This window comes from Vulpes lagopus, chromosome 2 (genome assembly GCF_018345385.1).
Source record: "Vulpes lagopus strain Blue_001 chromosome 2, ASM1834538v1, whole genome shotgun sequence".
NCBI classification, from domain to species: domain Eukaryota; kingdom Metazoa; phylum Chordata; class Mammalia; order Carnivora; family Canidae; genus Vulpes; species Vulpes lagopus.
Genome location: NC_054825.1, coordinates 167,180,346 through 167,196,166, shown reverse-complemented (window position 1 = coordinate 167,196,166; position 15,821 = coordinate 167,180,346). Strand labels below are relative to the sequence as shown.

The window sequence follows — 15,821 nt, the reverse complement described above, 5'->3', positions numbered from 1 at the left end:
CTCCATATACCACCCTGCGCTGTTTGAGAGTCCCCCACAGGTGAGCTCTGGGGGGACACGAGCGGCAGCACCCAAACTTTCCAACCCAACTCCTTCACTTCTTCCCCGGGTGAAGCTCCCCCAACACGAGGAGGCAGGGGTGGACACTGACCCCATTTGCCAGAAGGCCAAACTGAGTCCCAAAAGACTTGTCTGAGGTCCCACAGGGGGCAAGCCCCAGGCCTTGTTTCCCCATTACATGGGCCAAGGAGAGGGTGGGGGGCGGGCGGGACCAGAGAGAGAGAGAGAGGCAGAAAGCAGAGAAGGGGGAAGGGGTGAGGCCTCTCTCTGCCCACAGCTGCTCCTCACATCCCGGGTTAACGATCCACTTGGGGCGGGGCCCGAGTCCTGGGCAAAGTCCCTTCCCGGGGGGCCGGGGCCCCACACCCACTTTCAGGGGCCCAGAGACACAGGCAGAGATTGGGAGACAAAAAGAGATGGGGGCGGGGCGGCCGGAGACGGGGGCCGGAGGGACAGCGTTGCAGATACCGGGGGACGCTACAAGCACGGGGGGGCCTGTGTGCCCCTGGGCAGATCCGTAGTGCGGCCCCCATTCCTCCGCGCCCCCCCCTAAATCCCCAAAGCCTCCCCCTTGGCCTCCCGTAACTCAGTGACCCGGACTCAACCCCAGCGACGGCCCCGCCCCAAGGGAAATCCGGGAAAGCCCCGCGCCGAGGCGGCCCCTCCCCGGGGCGGAGAGAAGGGGCGGGGCGGGGCCTCGGGGAAGCCCCGCCCCGCCCCGCCCCGCCCCGCCCCGCCCCCCAGCTCCGGGCGGCCTCTGAGTCAGGCCCCCAACCCGCCCGGCCTGTTCCCCACCCACCAAGCCCGCCCGGAGGGGAGGGGAACGTGGGGGGAAGGGGCAGCCAGACCGCCCCCCACCCCCCCACCCCGCACCCCGGGCCCCGTAGCCCGACTCTGCGCCGCGTCTCCACGTCCCCTGCTGTCTTTCTCGTCTCGCCCTCCCCGGGTCTCTCCCGATCGATCTCTTCGCGCAGAAGCTCGAGCCGGGTAGAGGGGCCCTTCAGGCCGAGACCCCCTGGTTGTTCCTCTGCGCACCCCCTCCCCTGAAGCGAAGTTCTGACGCACGGCTGGGACACACGGAGGAGGCCGGGCTGGCGACGGGGCAGGCAGAGGGATGGCAGGCACTAGCCTCCGCGCTCTGGGCGCCTGCCGAGGGCAGTCCCTGACCTGGGTGCGTCTTTTTCCTCCCGCAAAGGAGGAAACGGCTCGGCGGAGGGAAGTGCCTGGTCAAGGTCACCCCGGCGAGGAAGTGGGAGTCGGGACTCGAACCCGCGTCCTAGGGAGCCCGGGGCCTCCTGGAACCCCTCCCTGTGGGAGAAGCTGAGATCAGACCGTACCCAAGAGACAGAGAGATGGTGAGAGGCACAGAGAAAAGAGACAGAGAGCGAGACACCCAGAAAGACCTCTCCAGACCGCGGGGCAGAGACAGAGATAGGGACAAGTAGCCAGAAAGAGCAAAGCACTGAGGCAGCGCCCGCGAGAGGCCCCGAGAGGCCCGCAGCCGCAGGGGTGGGGACCCCGGCCCCGGCCCCGCCCCCGGCCCCCCCCACCAGCGCCCGGGCCCGGCCGCCGGGGGCGCCGCGGGGTCGGGAGGGGGAGGGGGCGGGCGCGGGGCGCGGCGCGGGCGGGACGCTCGGAGGGCAGCACCGCGGGGCGGCGGGAGCGGCGGCGGGTCCAGGAAACCCCTGGGGCGGACGGGTGGCCCCGGGGGGGCCGGGGGCGGGGAGGCGGGCGGCCGGCACCGCCCCGGCCGACAAAAGTCCCTTCAGTTCAGCCGGCGGCAGGGGAAGTCCCGGCGCCCGGCGCAGCCACCCTCCGGTGCCGCCGAGCCGAGCAGCGCTCCGGCCGCCCGCTCGGCCGCCGTCTCCGGCGGCCCCATGCCCCGATGCCCCGCGGGGGCCATGGACGAGGGGCCCGTGGACCTGCGCACCCGGCCCAAGGCCGCCGGGCCCCCGGGCGCCGCGCTGCCGCTCCGCAAGCGCCCTCTGCGCGAGCCCTCCCCGGAACCCGCCGCCCCCCGCGGCGCCGCGGGCCCACTAGTCGGCCCGGATCCCCTGGGCGGCGGCCCCGACTCCCCGGCGGTCCCCGCGGCCCCCCACGGACTGGCCCGGCCAGAGGCGCTTTACTACCAGGGTGAGTGGCTCCCCCGGGTCCGGGCCAGGTGGGGGTCAGACAGGGCGCAGGGTCACCAGAGCCAGGCAACAGAGATCAGGATGCAAGTACAGGGGCTCCCCAGGGAGCTGAGAAACAGGGGCCACGGAATCCGAGGTCCCAAGGACCTCGGGCTCCGGGGAGCTGCGAGGGAGCAGAGCCTGAGGTCCGGGGACACGGTCATGGGAACCTCAGGGGGCAGTGCCTTCGGACAGATAGGGGGTCCCAGGACACCGGGTGTCAGGGGGCTCTGGGGGACAGAGCCCAGTCTGAAAGCCACGGATAGGAAGACCCAGGGGACAGTGCCCAGCAGGACAGATAGGGACAGATTCTTGCGGAATCAAGGGGGCAGAGCCTATAGTCCCAAGAACACAGAGTTATAAGCTCCTTAGAACCCAGAATCCTCAATAGAGGATTATAAAGACTCAGTGCTTTGGCCCAAGAAACTGGGGTTCCTGGCATCCAGGTATGTGGTGTCAAAGGAAGTCAGAGAAACAGTGACTCGGGTTCTAAGAATTCAGATATGGGGGGTGTCAGCACATCAAAATCTCAGGAACCATGGTCTCAGGGACTGGTGGGAATCAGGAGAACAGAGTTTAAGCACCCCAATATCTGGAATCACAAGGATCCAAGGAAACAGACCCAGATAGTAGGGGTCCTGAGGAGCCAGCAGGACAGAGAATCTGGGGTCCTGGGCACCAGTTATGTATGGTCACACAGGCTCAAGGTCTCATTGGAGGTCACGAAGTCAGGTGGTCACAAAGTCAAGGCTTGGGAATGGAGGGTTCTAGGAATGGGGGGCAGGACCGGGGGATTCTGGGAGTGAAGGATTTAGGGTCAGGATGAAGAATTAAGGGGTGTCCAGGCAAAAAGCTGCAGGATACCAAGGCCCGGTACTGGAGATACAAGGGTCTCCAACCTGGGGGTGCATGAATGGGGGCCCCCTTTGGGGAGATGAGAGGGGAGGCCAAACAGCATTCTCCCCACCCTGTCTCCATCCCTGATCTCAATGAAGGGGCATCCCTTACCACAGCTGTCCCCACATCACCCATCCCTGAGTGGCCCCAAAGCTGCAGAAAGCCCATGCCTAGAGCCTCCAAACTTTGGCCCAGTTCCTGCACCTTCCACACCATCAGAGTAGAGCAAGTTAGAAAACCTCAGGGTGTGCATCAGGAGGCTTGCCACTGCCTCCTCTTTCCCATTCCCTGGATGAGAACCCAGGCCTCAGTTTTCCCCATATGTGTGATGGGTGGATATGGCTTCAACTGCTGCCATGGTTGGCATCTGACATCGTTCGTGTCCTTCTGACCGACCCACCCTTCTCCCCAACTCTCTACACAGTCACCCAACACCCAGAGTTTCATCCATTCTTACTTCCCTCAGTCACAAATTTACTAGGCAAACAGGCCCTGAGGTCCCCCTGCTGGGTGATGATGGGGCTCAGGCCTGTCCTTAAGGAACTCTGTCTAGGAGGAGATGGGGAGTCAGACACATGAAGAGATAAGTGATAATGACAGTGACCAGGGCTCACGGACAGTGAAGGGGGAAGCTGCTGGACCCCAGATGGATGTGAAAGGCCACTTTGTCTTGCGCCTTTCGGGCCTGGTATGAAATGCAAAAGGGACCTTAGCAAACAGGGCAGCAGGAGCGAAGGTCTGGAGGTAGGGGTTGGGTTGAGGGTCTGAGAGCTTGGCCTCACCCTTGTCCTTCCTTCTGTCCAGGACCTTTACTTCCCATATACCCCACCCCGAATATGGGCTCCCTCTTCCCTCTCCTGAACCTGCCTACGCCCCTGTACTCCATGGTGTACTCCATGGAACATCCCTTGTCGGCTGACATCGCTGTGGCCACCCATGCAGATGAGGACGGAGACACGTGAGTAAAGCCCCCCCCCCATAAATGGAAGAGCCAGCCCTCCACCCACCTCACCCCCCACCACACAGGGGCACTCAGCTTCCTCTCTGAAAAATGGGCAACCTGAGGGCGCTTACCTCCTAGGACTGTTTTTGAAGCAGGCAGCTACAAAATTTTTATCCAAATCCAAGCATGAGAGGGGCACCCAGCTGGCTCCGTCGCTAGAACATGCAACTCTTGATCCCAGGGTCGTGAGTTCAAGCCCCACATTGGGTATGGGGATAACTTTTTTTTAAAGATTTATTTATTTATTTATTTATTTATTTATTTATTTATTTATTCATGAGAGACAGAGAGAGACAGACAGAGAGAGAGATGCAGAGACAAAGGCAGAGGGTGAAGCCGACTCCATGCAAGGAGCCAGACATGGGACTTGATCCCCGATCCTGGGATCACACCCTGAGCGGAAGGCAGATGATCAACCACTAAGCCACTCAGGCGTCCTGGGGATGATTTTTAAAAAATAAAACAATCAAAGGTACCCAAATATACCCCAAAATTCTTTTTAAAAATCCAAACAGGAGAAAGATATTTCATTGACTGATTTGTTATATATGAATTATACATGTTAAGCTCTTAGCACTGAGCCTGGTAGGTTATAAGAACTCAGTAAGTACTCATTAATATCATTGCTATTATATACTTTATGTTAAACCCACACGTACACACATAGAAGTAAAAATTGCGCAGAACACGAGACCCCCTTAATAGACGGGCTCTACTTTGTATTTTCTATTCTAGACTCTTCCATTGTTTCAGGGTCAGAGGTCAGTCGATTGATTTGAGGATCCCTTAAACCGATTTCACAAATTCCATAGTTCATCATCACCTGCAGTTGAAACGTGCCCTTGAGGCCGCTGAGAACCCCTGCGAGGAAGGTTTAGCTCTGTGCCCAGTGCATAGTCAGCGCTCAACACACTTGACCATCAATTATTACTTCTCCACCTAGGTTTGAATTTCAGCTGGCCACATTCTCACCGTTCTCGGCCAGAGTTTTCCCCTGTCAAAAACAAGAACTGTAAGCGTGTAAAAGTCTGTGAGGCACACAAGAAATCTCTTCTATAAAGCGCTTACCTGGGAATTGGTTTGGGGACTGGAAACCAAAGGTAGGGATGGAATGGACAGGCTCATTGCTGCAGAAAAAGGGGCCATCACTGGCCAACTTGTGACTTCACATCCCTGAGCCTCAGATTTTCCCTTTCTGGAAATCGGGGCTCATACAGGACCTATGAAAATTAGGATTCAGTGCAGTTGATGCCCATGCGCAAAGAACATAGACCAGGGCCAAGCACACAGTAGGTCCTCTATGCAGGGGGATGGGGTGTTCTAACAGAGCTCCCCGGGGTGGTTGTGGGCCATCCTGTGAGTCCAAGCAGGAGAAAGTGCCCAAGATACCTAAAAGGCTGAATAAAACTAGTTCCCTCCCACTGTGGGTACCTCTGGGGTCATCTGTTAAATACATTTTATTTGTATCTGCCCCCAGGGGTGATTTGTTTGCAGCCTGCGAATGCAGGGTGCAGAAGGCCCTTGGCACAACCAGCCTCAAATGCTGCGCCCCACCCGCCCTCCCATGCCCTCCCCCGCTCTCCCCCCTCCCCTCCAAAGCAAACACTTCAGCCTCAGCTGCCTGTTGGGGGAAATCCCTTCCCGCAGAACTTGACCGCAGCCCAGCTGCTCTGCCTCCCCCACGTCAGCAGCCGTCACTCACTCGCAGCCTCCCCCTCCTGGCGTTCAGTCTAACCTTAACCCCTTTCCGCTGGGGCCGAGACCTTACCGGAATGGACAGCTGGCTAGCCTGGGGGTGGGGGAGGGGGACACGCTAAGTCTGGGTCCCCAAAGCAGCAGAGCTTCGTGGGAACCTGGACTTCTAGGGACTCGAGAGAGCAAGAATCTCGGGGCACTGGGAAGGTAGAGAAGAGCAGAGGTCGGGGTACTGTATTCCTTGACCCCTGAGGCGTTAAGGAACACGGTCCAGCGACTGGGGAAGCTGGTATCTGCAGAGTTAGGGCACCGTATTCGGGTCCTAAGAGATCTCGGGGGTGGATGCCGGGATATGGGGGATAGGGAGCCAGCTGGAGGCAGAGCTCAGAAGGGTGGAGTTCCAAAGGGGCCCTTAGGCTGGAAAACTTGGGGTCCTCCCCGTCACCCCCCACCCAGGAAAGCTTGGTCTTTTTGTTTGGCCTCCCTCCTGCTCCACCCCACGCAAGGATGGAAGTGGGGGTGCCGGGGGTGGCCGGGGTAGATCCCCGGCGGGAGGCTTCCCTCCCCCGGGAGCAGGAAGCGGAGCCCCGCCCAGCAGACCTGTTACTGGAAGTCCGAGGGCTGGGCCGCCCCTCCCGTCCCCACTTCCTCCAGCCCCGCCCCACCCCCTGCAGCCCGCGCGTTTATGGGAACTCAGGCCTGGACGGTTTCTCTGAAATCATTCGCTCCCTCTGCCCTCACTTAACCCCGCCCGCCCCGAGAGGGACCCAGGCCAGGCTTCCTGGGAGATGGAGGGAGGGAAAGGAGCCTTTCTCCGCCCACCCCCACCCCCCCAACCCCCAGGCCTAGGTCCGCCCCTCCCCCAACATTTTCCTTTTAAATTTGGCTTTCACGATTGGGATCCAGGTTCCGCATTTCACCTGCACAGCTCCTCTTGGGAGGTGGGCGCTACTGTGGGCTGTAAGGTACCAAGGAGAAAACCGGAGGGGCACGTGACTTTGCTCTAGCACAAACAGCTGCAACCCTGGCCGGGTTAGCCCCCCAAAGCCACCAGCCCCGGGAGCGGGGGCGGCGGGGGGCGGGGCGGCGGGGTTGAGGTTCCTGCACGATCTCTCTCTCTCTACCGTCACCCGTCACCGAAGCACTTAGAGAGCTAGTTTAAAATGCGGATTCTGGAAGCACATTTCACAATGGGAAGGTTCACCTGCCTTAGCATGGCTCTGGTTGTTGGGAAATATTTTCCAGATCCATGCCAGTGGGGATGAAGGAAGAACTGGGCAGAAATAGGGCTGTTGGGAGTCTCAGCAGGGCCTTAGCTGTCCAATGGGGAATAGAGCAGCTGCTGTGGCCTCTAGAGATGGGGCCAGAAGGCTAGGCCCTCTATGCCAGCACTGACCAGTCACTGGATGCCACGGGATGGCAGCTGCCCCCACTCATGACCCAGGCAAGCAGTGCTTTTCAGCAGAGGGTAATTCCCGGAGAGAGCTGATAGGCGACAACCTTCCCAGAAGCTGGGAGAGTGAGTCCTTCGGTCCGGAAGGAGGGAATCTGAGTTGTGCAGCCAGTGTCCAGAACAATGACTCCATCCCAGTACGTCCCACCTCCCCTTTGGGCAAAAATTCCTCCACACAAATGCTTCTGGGTTGGAGGCTGAGAGTAACATGCAGTCACAACAGATGGAGAGAACTTCCCTGGGGCCCTAGAGAGAGGTGGGAACAAGCTCACCGGCCTCAAGGATGGCCAGGGATCAGTGTGATGGATTCATTTATTCAGTGCATGTTTGTGGAGCACCTGCTCAGCACCAGCTGCAGTCCTAGGCACTGGGCAGTGACCAAAGCAGACAAAATGCCCTGCCCTGGTGGAGCTGACATTCTAGCTTCGGAGATTCAGACAGGAAACAAACTACAATGTTGGGTGATGATGTAGAGGAAAATTAGGCAGGAGAGGGGGGAAGGGGAGGTGGCCATACCATTTTAGCAGAGGCCCAAATGAGGGGAACTACGCAGTGCAGATTATCTGGGGGATGACTGTTCCAGGCAGAGGGAACAGCCAATGCAAAGGCCCTGAGGGGCAAAAAAAACAAAGGCCCTGAGGGGCAAGCATGCTAGTTTTGCTTGAGGAACAGCAAGGAAGCCAAGCAGAATGAAGAGAGCAGATGGAGAAGAAATCAAAGGGATGGAAGAGGGGAGGCAAGATCACACGGGGCCTGTTTGGCCTTGATTCTGAGAGTTCTGAGCAGAAGTGGCACTTGACCTGATTTAGGTTGCAAAAGGGTCTCTCTCGCTGCTATGTGGGAGACAGACAGCAGGGCAGAGGTGGTAGCAGGGAGGCTAGTGAGGAGGGAGCAGTCCAGGAGGGAGGTGATGGTGGCTGAACCGGGAGGGAGGGAGTGAGTGAGGGTCAGGAAAAGTGGGTGGATTCTGCATATACTTTCAAACTCCCCAGCACATGTTGGGAGTTAGCACCACTCAGCGTATGGAGGTGAGAGATGACCACCCCTAATGCTTGTGATCCCCTACCCCCAGGCCACTCCACATTGCGGTGGTGCAGGGCAACCTGCCAGCTGTACATCGGCTTGTCAACCTCTTCCAGCATGGGGGCCGAGAGCTAGATATCTACAACAACCTGCGGCAGGTGAGCCTGGGGGGCTTGGATCGGATGGAAGAGAGGACTAAGTCCTAGAAGCTGGGGATCCAGACTCGGAGATCCTCAGAGACAAGACTGGGGACACAGGCCCAAGCAGGTTCCTCATAGTCTCTGTTCCACAGACACCGCTACACCTGGCTGTGATCACCACACTGCCATCTATGGTGCGGCTCCTAGTGATGGCGGGTGCCAGTCCCATGGCCCTGGACCGCCATGGCCAGACGGCAGCCCACCTGGCCTGTGAGCACCGCAGCCCGACCTGCCTGCGGGCCCTTCTGGACAGCGCAGCCCCGGGCACCGTGGACCTGGAGGCCCGCAACTACGACGGTGAGCACCTACCCCGGCGCCGGTGGGGCTGTCTGGCAAGACCTGAGGTCCTTCCGGGGTCCAGCGCCCCTGCCCCAGGTTAACTGAGAATTCCTGTACCTCAGGGCTCACCGCCCTGCACGTGGCCGTGAACATGCAGTGCCCCGAAGCCGTGCTGCTCTTGCTGGAGCGAGGGGCTGACATCGACGCGGTGGTGAGCAGGCGCGGCCGGGAGGAGCGTGGGGGCGGGGCTCGCGTGGGAGACCGCGAGTGGGTGGGGTGGGGATTGAGGTGCTGGACCAAGAGCCTGGGATACGGGCCGCCGGCTGATTGGGCAGAGCTCGGAGAGGCTCAAAGAGCTTCCCTCCCTCCTGCAGGACATTAAAAGCGGCCGCTCCCCGCTCATCCACGCAGTGGAAAACAACAGCCTTAGTATGGTGCAGCTGCTGCTGCAGGTGGGTCGCGCCTGCGCGGGCCTCTCCCCACTCTGCTCCGGCGCCAGCCCCGCGGTCGCCCCGGCCCTGGCAGCCGCCTGCCCTCCAGCTCTGGCCCCGCTCTGGCTGCGCTTCCAGATCTGCCCCTTCCTTCTAGGCCTCGTGTCAACCCTCTGACTTCAGCCCCGAGGCTGCCCTCCTGGCCGGGGCCTTCTCGCTTGCCTTCCCCCGCCCCCAAAACGAGCCAGGCCCTGCAGCGACGACGGCCTTGCTCACCCTGCCTCCCGCGCTGTCCTTCCGCCCGCCTCGACTCTGGACCTTTCCTTCCTCCGAGGGCGCCCCCCCTCGGGCGGGCCGGGACCGGGGCCGAGCGGCCGCGTCCAGCCCCGGGTGGTCAGCCCGGGCCCTGGCTTCCAGCCTTCCGTCACCCACCGCGGAGCTGCACCCGTCGGGGTCCTGGCCTCGGTGGGGGCTCGGCCCGCCCCGCCCCCCCCCCCCCCCGCCGTGCACCCCCCGCGGTGGCCGTCCCGTCCCCGCCGCCCCTCCTGACCCGGCCCTCCCGCCCCGCAGCACGGCGCCAACGTGAACGCGCAGATGTACTCGGGCAGCTCGGCGCTGCACTCGGCGTCCGGCCGCGGGCTCCTCCCGCTGGTGCGCACGCTGGTCCGCAGCGGCGCCGACAGCGGCCTCAAGAACTGCCACAACGACACGCCGCTCATGGTGGCGCGCAGCCGCCGGGTGAGTGCGCGGGGAGCGGGCGCCGGGGCCTGGCGGGCGCTGACGCTGACGCGACCCCAGGCGACGCCCGCCGCGTGAGAGCCCCCGTGGAGCCGCCCGGTGGTGACCCCCATCTCCCTACAGGTCATCGACATCCTGAGGGGGAAGGCGACCCGGCCGGCGCCCGCGTCACAGCCAGAGCCCTCGCCGGAACGCAGCGCCACCACCTCCCCCGAGAGCAGCAGCCTCCTCAGCTCCAACGGTGAGGACCCAGCTCCCTGCCACCAACTTCTCAGCGCCTCCCCCCACAACCCTCCAGGCCTGTGTACCCTTCCCTCCCGCACTGGAACCCTCCAGGTCCCCTCCCCTCCTCCCCCAGAACCCTCCAGGCCCCCTCCCCTCCTCAACCCTCCAGGCCCCCTTCCCTGCCCCCCCCAACCCTCCAGGCCCCCTCCCCTCCTCAACCCTCCAGGCCCCCTTCCCTCCCCCCCCAACCCTCCAGGCCCCCCTCCCCTCCTCAACCCTCCAGGTCCCCTTCCCTCCTCCCCCAGAACCCTCCAGGCCCCCTCCCCTCCTCAACCCTCCAGGCCCCCTTCCTCCTCCCCCAGAACCCTCCAGGCCCCCTCCCCTCCTCAACCCTCCAGGCCCCCTTCCCTCCTCCCCCAGACCCTCCAGGCCCCCTCCCCTCCTCAACCCTCCAGGCCCCCTTCCCTGCCCCCCCCAACCCTCCAGGGCCCCCTCCCCTCCTCAACCCTCCAGGCCCCCTTCCCTGCCCCCCCCAACCCTCCAGGCCCCCTCCCCTCCTCAACCCTCCAGGCCCCCTTCCCTGCCCCCCCAACCCTCCAGGCCCCCTCCCCTCCTCAACCCTCCAGGCCCCCTCCCCTGCCCCCCCCAACCCTCCAGGCCCCCTCCCCTCCTCAACCCTCCAGGTCCCCTTCCCTCCTCCCCCAGAACCCTCCAGGCCCCCTCCCCTCCTCAACCCTCCAGGCCCCCTTCCTCCTCCCCCAGAACCCTCCAGGCCCCCTCCCCTCCTCAATCCTCCAGGTCCCCTTCCCTGCCCCCCCCCCCCAACCCTCCAGGCCCCCTCCCCTCCTCAACCCTCCAGGTCCCCTTCCCTCCTCCCCCAGAACCCTCCAGGCCCCCTCCCCTCCTCAACCCTCCAGGCCCCCTTCCCTGCCCCCCCAACCCTCCAGGCCCCCTCCCCTCCTCAACCCTCCAGGTCCCCTTCCCTCCTCCCCCAGAACCCTCCAGGTCCCCTCCCCTCCTCAACCCTCCAGGCCCCCTTCCCTCCCCCCCCAACCCTCCAGGCCCCCTCCCCTCCTCAACCCTCCAGGCCCCCTTCCTCCTCCCCCAGAACCCTCCAGGCCCCCTCCTCTCCTCAACCCTCCAGGCCCCCTTCCCTCCTCCCCTGGAACCCTCCAGACCCCTTCCCCTCCTCCCCCGGAAGCTTCCAGGCCCCTGTACCCTCCCCCAGACCCCCAGAGCAGGCCTAGCACCTTGTGTCCAGATCTGGTGCTCACCGCTTTCTTCTCCCCACAGGTCTCCTTTCTGCGTCCCCCTCCTCCTCGCCCTCCCAGTCTCCTCCCAAGGACCCGCCTGGATTCCCCATGGCTCCCCCCAGTTTCTTCCTTCCTCCCTCATCTCCACCTGCCTTCCTGCCCTTCGCTGGGGTCCTCCGAGCCCCTGGCCGGCCAGTGCCTCCCTCGCCAGCTCCAGGAGGCAGCTGAGAGGGATGGGGGGGCAGATCTCAGACTCATGCGGAGGGACCTCCCTGCCCTGTGGGGTCAACCCTCCTAGAAACTGTGAAGACCTTACTCTGCCCCCCCCCTTCAGGACCAGGATTTGCACAGAGGCACAAGCATGTACCCATAAGCCCCCTCTTCTGAGCAAAGATATTCTCCTGCCTCCACTCAACTTGTGGCCCCCCAGGCCTTTTACCCCTGTTATTCTCAGGCGCCAGTCCCCTGTCTGGAATTCCACCCAGATTCCTTCTCCTCCCCCAGAGCTGGTGGAACCAGGGAATAGTCACTCCCCTCCCCCCACCCCCCCAGCTGGGTGAGGAGGGGGAGATGGGCCATAGCCAGGCACTGATAACAATGTAAATTATTAGGCATTTTGGTTGGATTTCTTTTGTAATAAACTATTTTTGTACCATACCCTGGCTTGGCAGGGCCTCTTTCACGGGAGGTCTGGAGGAAGTGTGTTTGTGTGTGTGCACAGCTGTACGTCCTACCCCGCTGACTCCATGAGTGGGATGATGGTAATGATGGTATGTGTGGGTGACCCTGGCACTTCTAGTTTGCCCATTCTGTTGTGTCACTGTGCCACCATTTCTGGGGACGACGTAGTGTGTGACATCTTTCCGGGGCACCATTTCAGATTCCATAGTGACCCCGGGTGTCTGCATGTGTGTGTGTGTGTGTGTGTGTGTGTGTGTGTGTGTGTGTGTGTTTATTCATGAGAGACAGAGAAAGGCAGAGAGACAGGCAGAGGGAGAAGCAGGCTTCCTGCGGGACTCGATCCCAGGACCCCAGGATCATGACCTGAGCCGAAAGCAGAGGCTCAACCACTGAGCTTCCCCGGGTGCCCCTTGTATGTGTGTGTTTCTGAGGTTTGTGGGTCCCAGTTGTGTGGGAGCTGACTGTCATGTGATTGATGGTCTCTGGGCCTGTGTGTGTGTGTGTGTGTGTGTGTGTGTGTGTGTGTGTGTGTGTGTAGCAGTTGTGAGTGTTCCCAACATTGAAACCTGTGGTCATCGTGTGATTCTTTGTATGACTGCCTTGCTTGGTCCACCATGTGTTTGACTCAGCAATTCCAGAGCCCCCCTGACATAACAATGTTTGGGTCTTAACTCTGTGGATGTGTCACTTCTTTAACATTTGTATTCATCTCCCATCACCCCTGTCACAAAAAACCACCAATTTAGTGGCTTAAAATAACGGATTGATTCACTTACAGTTCTAGAGGTCAGAAGTCCAAAATCAGTTTTATTGGCCCAATGTCAAAGTGTCAGCAGGGCTGTTTCCTTCTGGAAGCTCTAGGGAAGAATCCACCTCCTTGCCTTTTTCAGCTTCTAGAGGCTGCATTCCTTGTCTCATGGTCCCTTCTATCACTTTGACCTCTTGCTTCCATCTGCACTTTTTAAAAATATTTTATTTATTTATTCATGAGAGAGAGACATAGGCAGAGGGAGAAGCAGGCTTCTTGTGGGGAGCCCAATGCGGGACTCAATCCCAGCGCCCCAGGATCATGATCTGAGCTGAAGGCAGATGCTCAACTGCTAAGTCACACAGGCATCCCCCCCACCTTTTTAAAGATTTTATTACTAATTTATTTGATAGAGCAAAAGAGAGATCAGGAGGAAAGTGCAAAGGGAGAGAATCTCAAGCAGACTCTGTGCTAAGCACAGAGCCTGACATGGGGCTCAATCTTGTGACCCTGAGATCATGACGGATGCTCAACCCAGGGAGCCACCCAAGCGCCCCTTCATCTGCACTTCCACCCAGACCTCCTGCCTCCTTCTTAGAAGGACCCTGCAATTATACTGGACCCACTGAGATAATCTAAGTTCCTCTCTTCATCTCAAGATCCTTAATTTCATCACATCTGCAAAGTCTCTTTTGCCATTTAAAGTAACTTCCACAGATCGCAGGGATTAGAATATAGGTATCTTTCAGAGCCTTTATTCAGCCCACCCCATGCTTCAGTCAGAGAAGCAACATTACTAGGAGGTGGGTATATGGATCAGAGACTTGTTACAGGGATTTGAACACCGGAAAGGAAGATAGATGTAGGGTGGAGGAGACCGAGGACAAGCTGGCACCCCCAAGGAGGAACTCAAATCCACGTTGGTCTCCACTGTCCCCAACCTTGATGAAAGGGGTGTCTTGTGGGAGAAGCTGGTCCAACCATGGTCCAATTCTATTGGCATGCGTGTGTGCATTTCTGAATGATGGTGGTGAGTCTTTTCTTTCTTTCTTTCTCTTTCTTCCTTCCTTTCTTCCTTCCTTCCTTCCTTCCTTCCTTCCTTCCTTTCTTTCTTTTTCTCCGGGGCCTCCCTGAACCTCTGGCTCTTCTTTAAAAAAAAAAAAAAAAAGGGAATCCCTGGGTGGCTCAGTGGCTTAGTGCCTGCCTTTGACCCAGAGCATGATCCTGGAGTCCCAGGATCGAGTCCCATGTCGGGCTTCTGTGTGGAGCCTGCTTCTCCCTCTGCCTGTGTCTCTGCTTCTCTCTCTCTCTCTCTTCTGTGTCTCTCATGAATAAATAAATAAAATCTCATTTATTCATGAGACACTGAGAGAGAGGCAGAGACATAAGCAGGTCCTGTGCAGGGAGCCCGATGTGGGATTCAATCCCAAGACTCCAGGATCATGCCCTGACCCAAAGTCAGATGCTTAACCGCAGAGCCACCCAGGCATCCCAAACCTCTGGTTCTTCTTCTGTCTTGGCCACTGTGACATTTCTGCTGCCACCACTCCATGACATGTTGTATCTTTGGGGCCGACTGCATTAATATCTTCTTGGGAGACAATGTTAGGAATGGCCGAGTGTATGAGCATGCACATGGGAGTGCGTACACATATGCACATGCATTCGCATGCACATGCTTCGGGGTGCACTCTCCCTGGGTGACCTATCCGCCTGGTCCCTGACTTAGCTGGCTGTACGTCTTTGCATGTGTTTAGGACCATGTACCAGTGTTTCTGAGCCTGCTTCTGGGTCACAGCAGCCTTGCAGGTGCCTGACCTTGGAAGGTCCACTTGCTTCCTAAGGGCTGCTGTAACAAATGGCCACAAACAAGGAGGCGTAAAGCAACAGAAAATTATCCTCTCGCAGTTCTAGAGGCCAGAGGTCCGAAATCAAGGAGTTGGCAGGGCCACACTCCCTCCAAAGGTGCCTTGCCCCTTCCAGCAGCTGCTGGGCCCCCGTGTTCCAGCGTTCCTGGGCTCGGGGCTGTATCTTCCTCTGCCCTCTCCTGGATGTGTCTGGTCTCCTCTGCTGCCTCCTGTAAGGACATGTATGTCAATGGATTTAGGGCCCACGTAGATAATCCAAGAGATCCTTCCCTTAATTGCATCTGCAAAGACCTTATTTCCAAGTAAGGTCACATTCGCAAGTTCCAAGGGTTAGGATAGGGATGTATTCTGGGGGGAGGAAGAACCACCATTCCCCCTATGGAGGGTGACTGGCCCTGCAAGCTGCTGCATGTGAGAATTTCCTGTGCGATGATCCACACACACACATAAGGCCACTCACAGTGAGTGTCTCTCCCACAGAGCGTCAGCCCTGGGAGGGCAGTACAGGGCCTTCTTCCCTGCGGCCCCCCACCCACAGCAGCCAGCACACTGCCTGGCATGAAGCAGACCCTTGAGAAGTGATGGGTGGATGAATGAGCCTCCCCCACCCCCACCCCCTACTCTGGCCTCCATGATTCTTTGTGGCTGCATCTAGTCCCATATCACCTTGTATGACCCGTTTGACGGTATAAATAGAAACATAGGGGCTGGGCAGCCCGGGTGGCTCAGCGGTTTAGCACCGCCTTCAGCCCAGGGCCTAATCCTGGAGACCCAGGATCGAGTCCCACGTCAGGCTCCTTGCATGGAGCCTGCTTCTCCCTCTGCCTCTCTCTCTGTGTGTCTCTCATGAATAAATAAATAAAACCTTAAAAAAAAAAAAAAAAAAAGAAAGAAAGAAACATAGGGGCATCTGGGTGGCTCAGTTGGTTGGGCAATGCCTTTGGCTCAGGTCATGATCCTAGGGTCCAGGGATCAAGTCCCACATCTGCTCCCTGCTCAGCGGGGAGCCTACTTCTTTCTTCCTCTCCCTCTGCCCGCCCCCCCGCCCAGTTCTAGTGTGCTTTTTCTCTCTCAAATAAATACAATCTTAAAAAAA

At 59.5% G+C, this 15,821-nt stretch overlaps 1 protein-coding gene across 1 annotated transcript; it reads left to right on the top strand.

Annotated features, from left to right (window-relative positions):
• The first annotated feature begins 1,649 nt into the window (after nucleotides 1–1,649).
• BCL3 (BCL3 transcription coactivator) lies at nucleotides 1,650–12,083 on the top strand. The gene is made up of 9 exons (XM_041746008.1): nucleotides 1,650–2,193; nucleotides 3,933–4,086; nucleotides 8,352–8,460; nucleotides 8,595–8,799; nucleotides 8,904–8,992; nucleotides 9,156–9,233; nucleotides 9,783–9,950; nucleotides 10,074–10,191; nucleotides 11,469–12,083. Exons 1-9 carry the CDS (start codon nucleotides 1,938–1,940, stop codon nucleotides 11,654–11,656), a joined length of 1,365 nt encoding a protein of 454 aa, XP_041601942.1. The 5' UTR covers nucleotides 1,650–1,937; the 3' UTR covers nucleotides 11,657–12,083.
• Nucleotides 12,084–15,821: the final 3,738 nt, after the last annotated feature.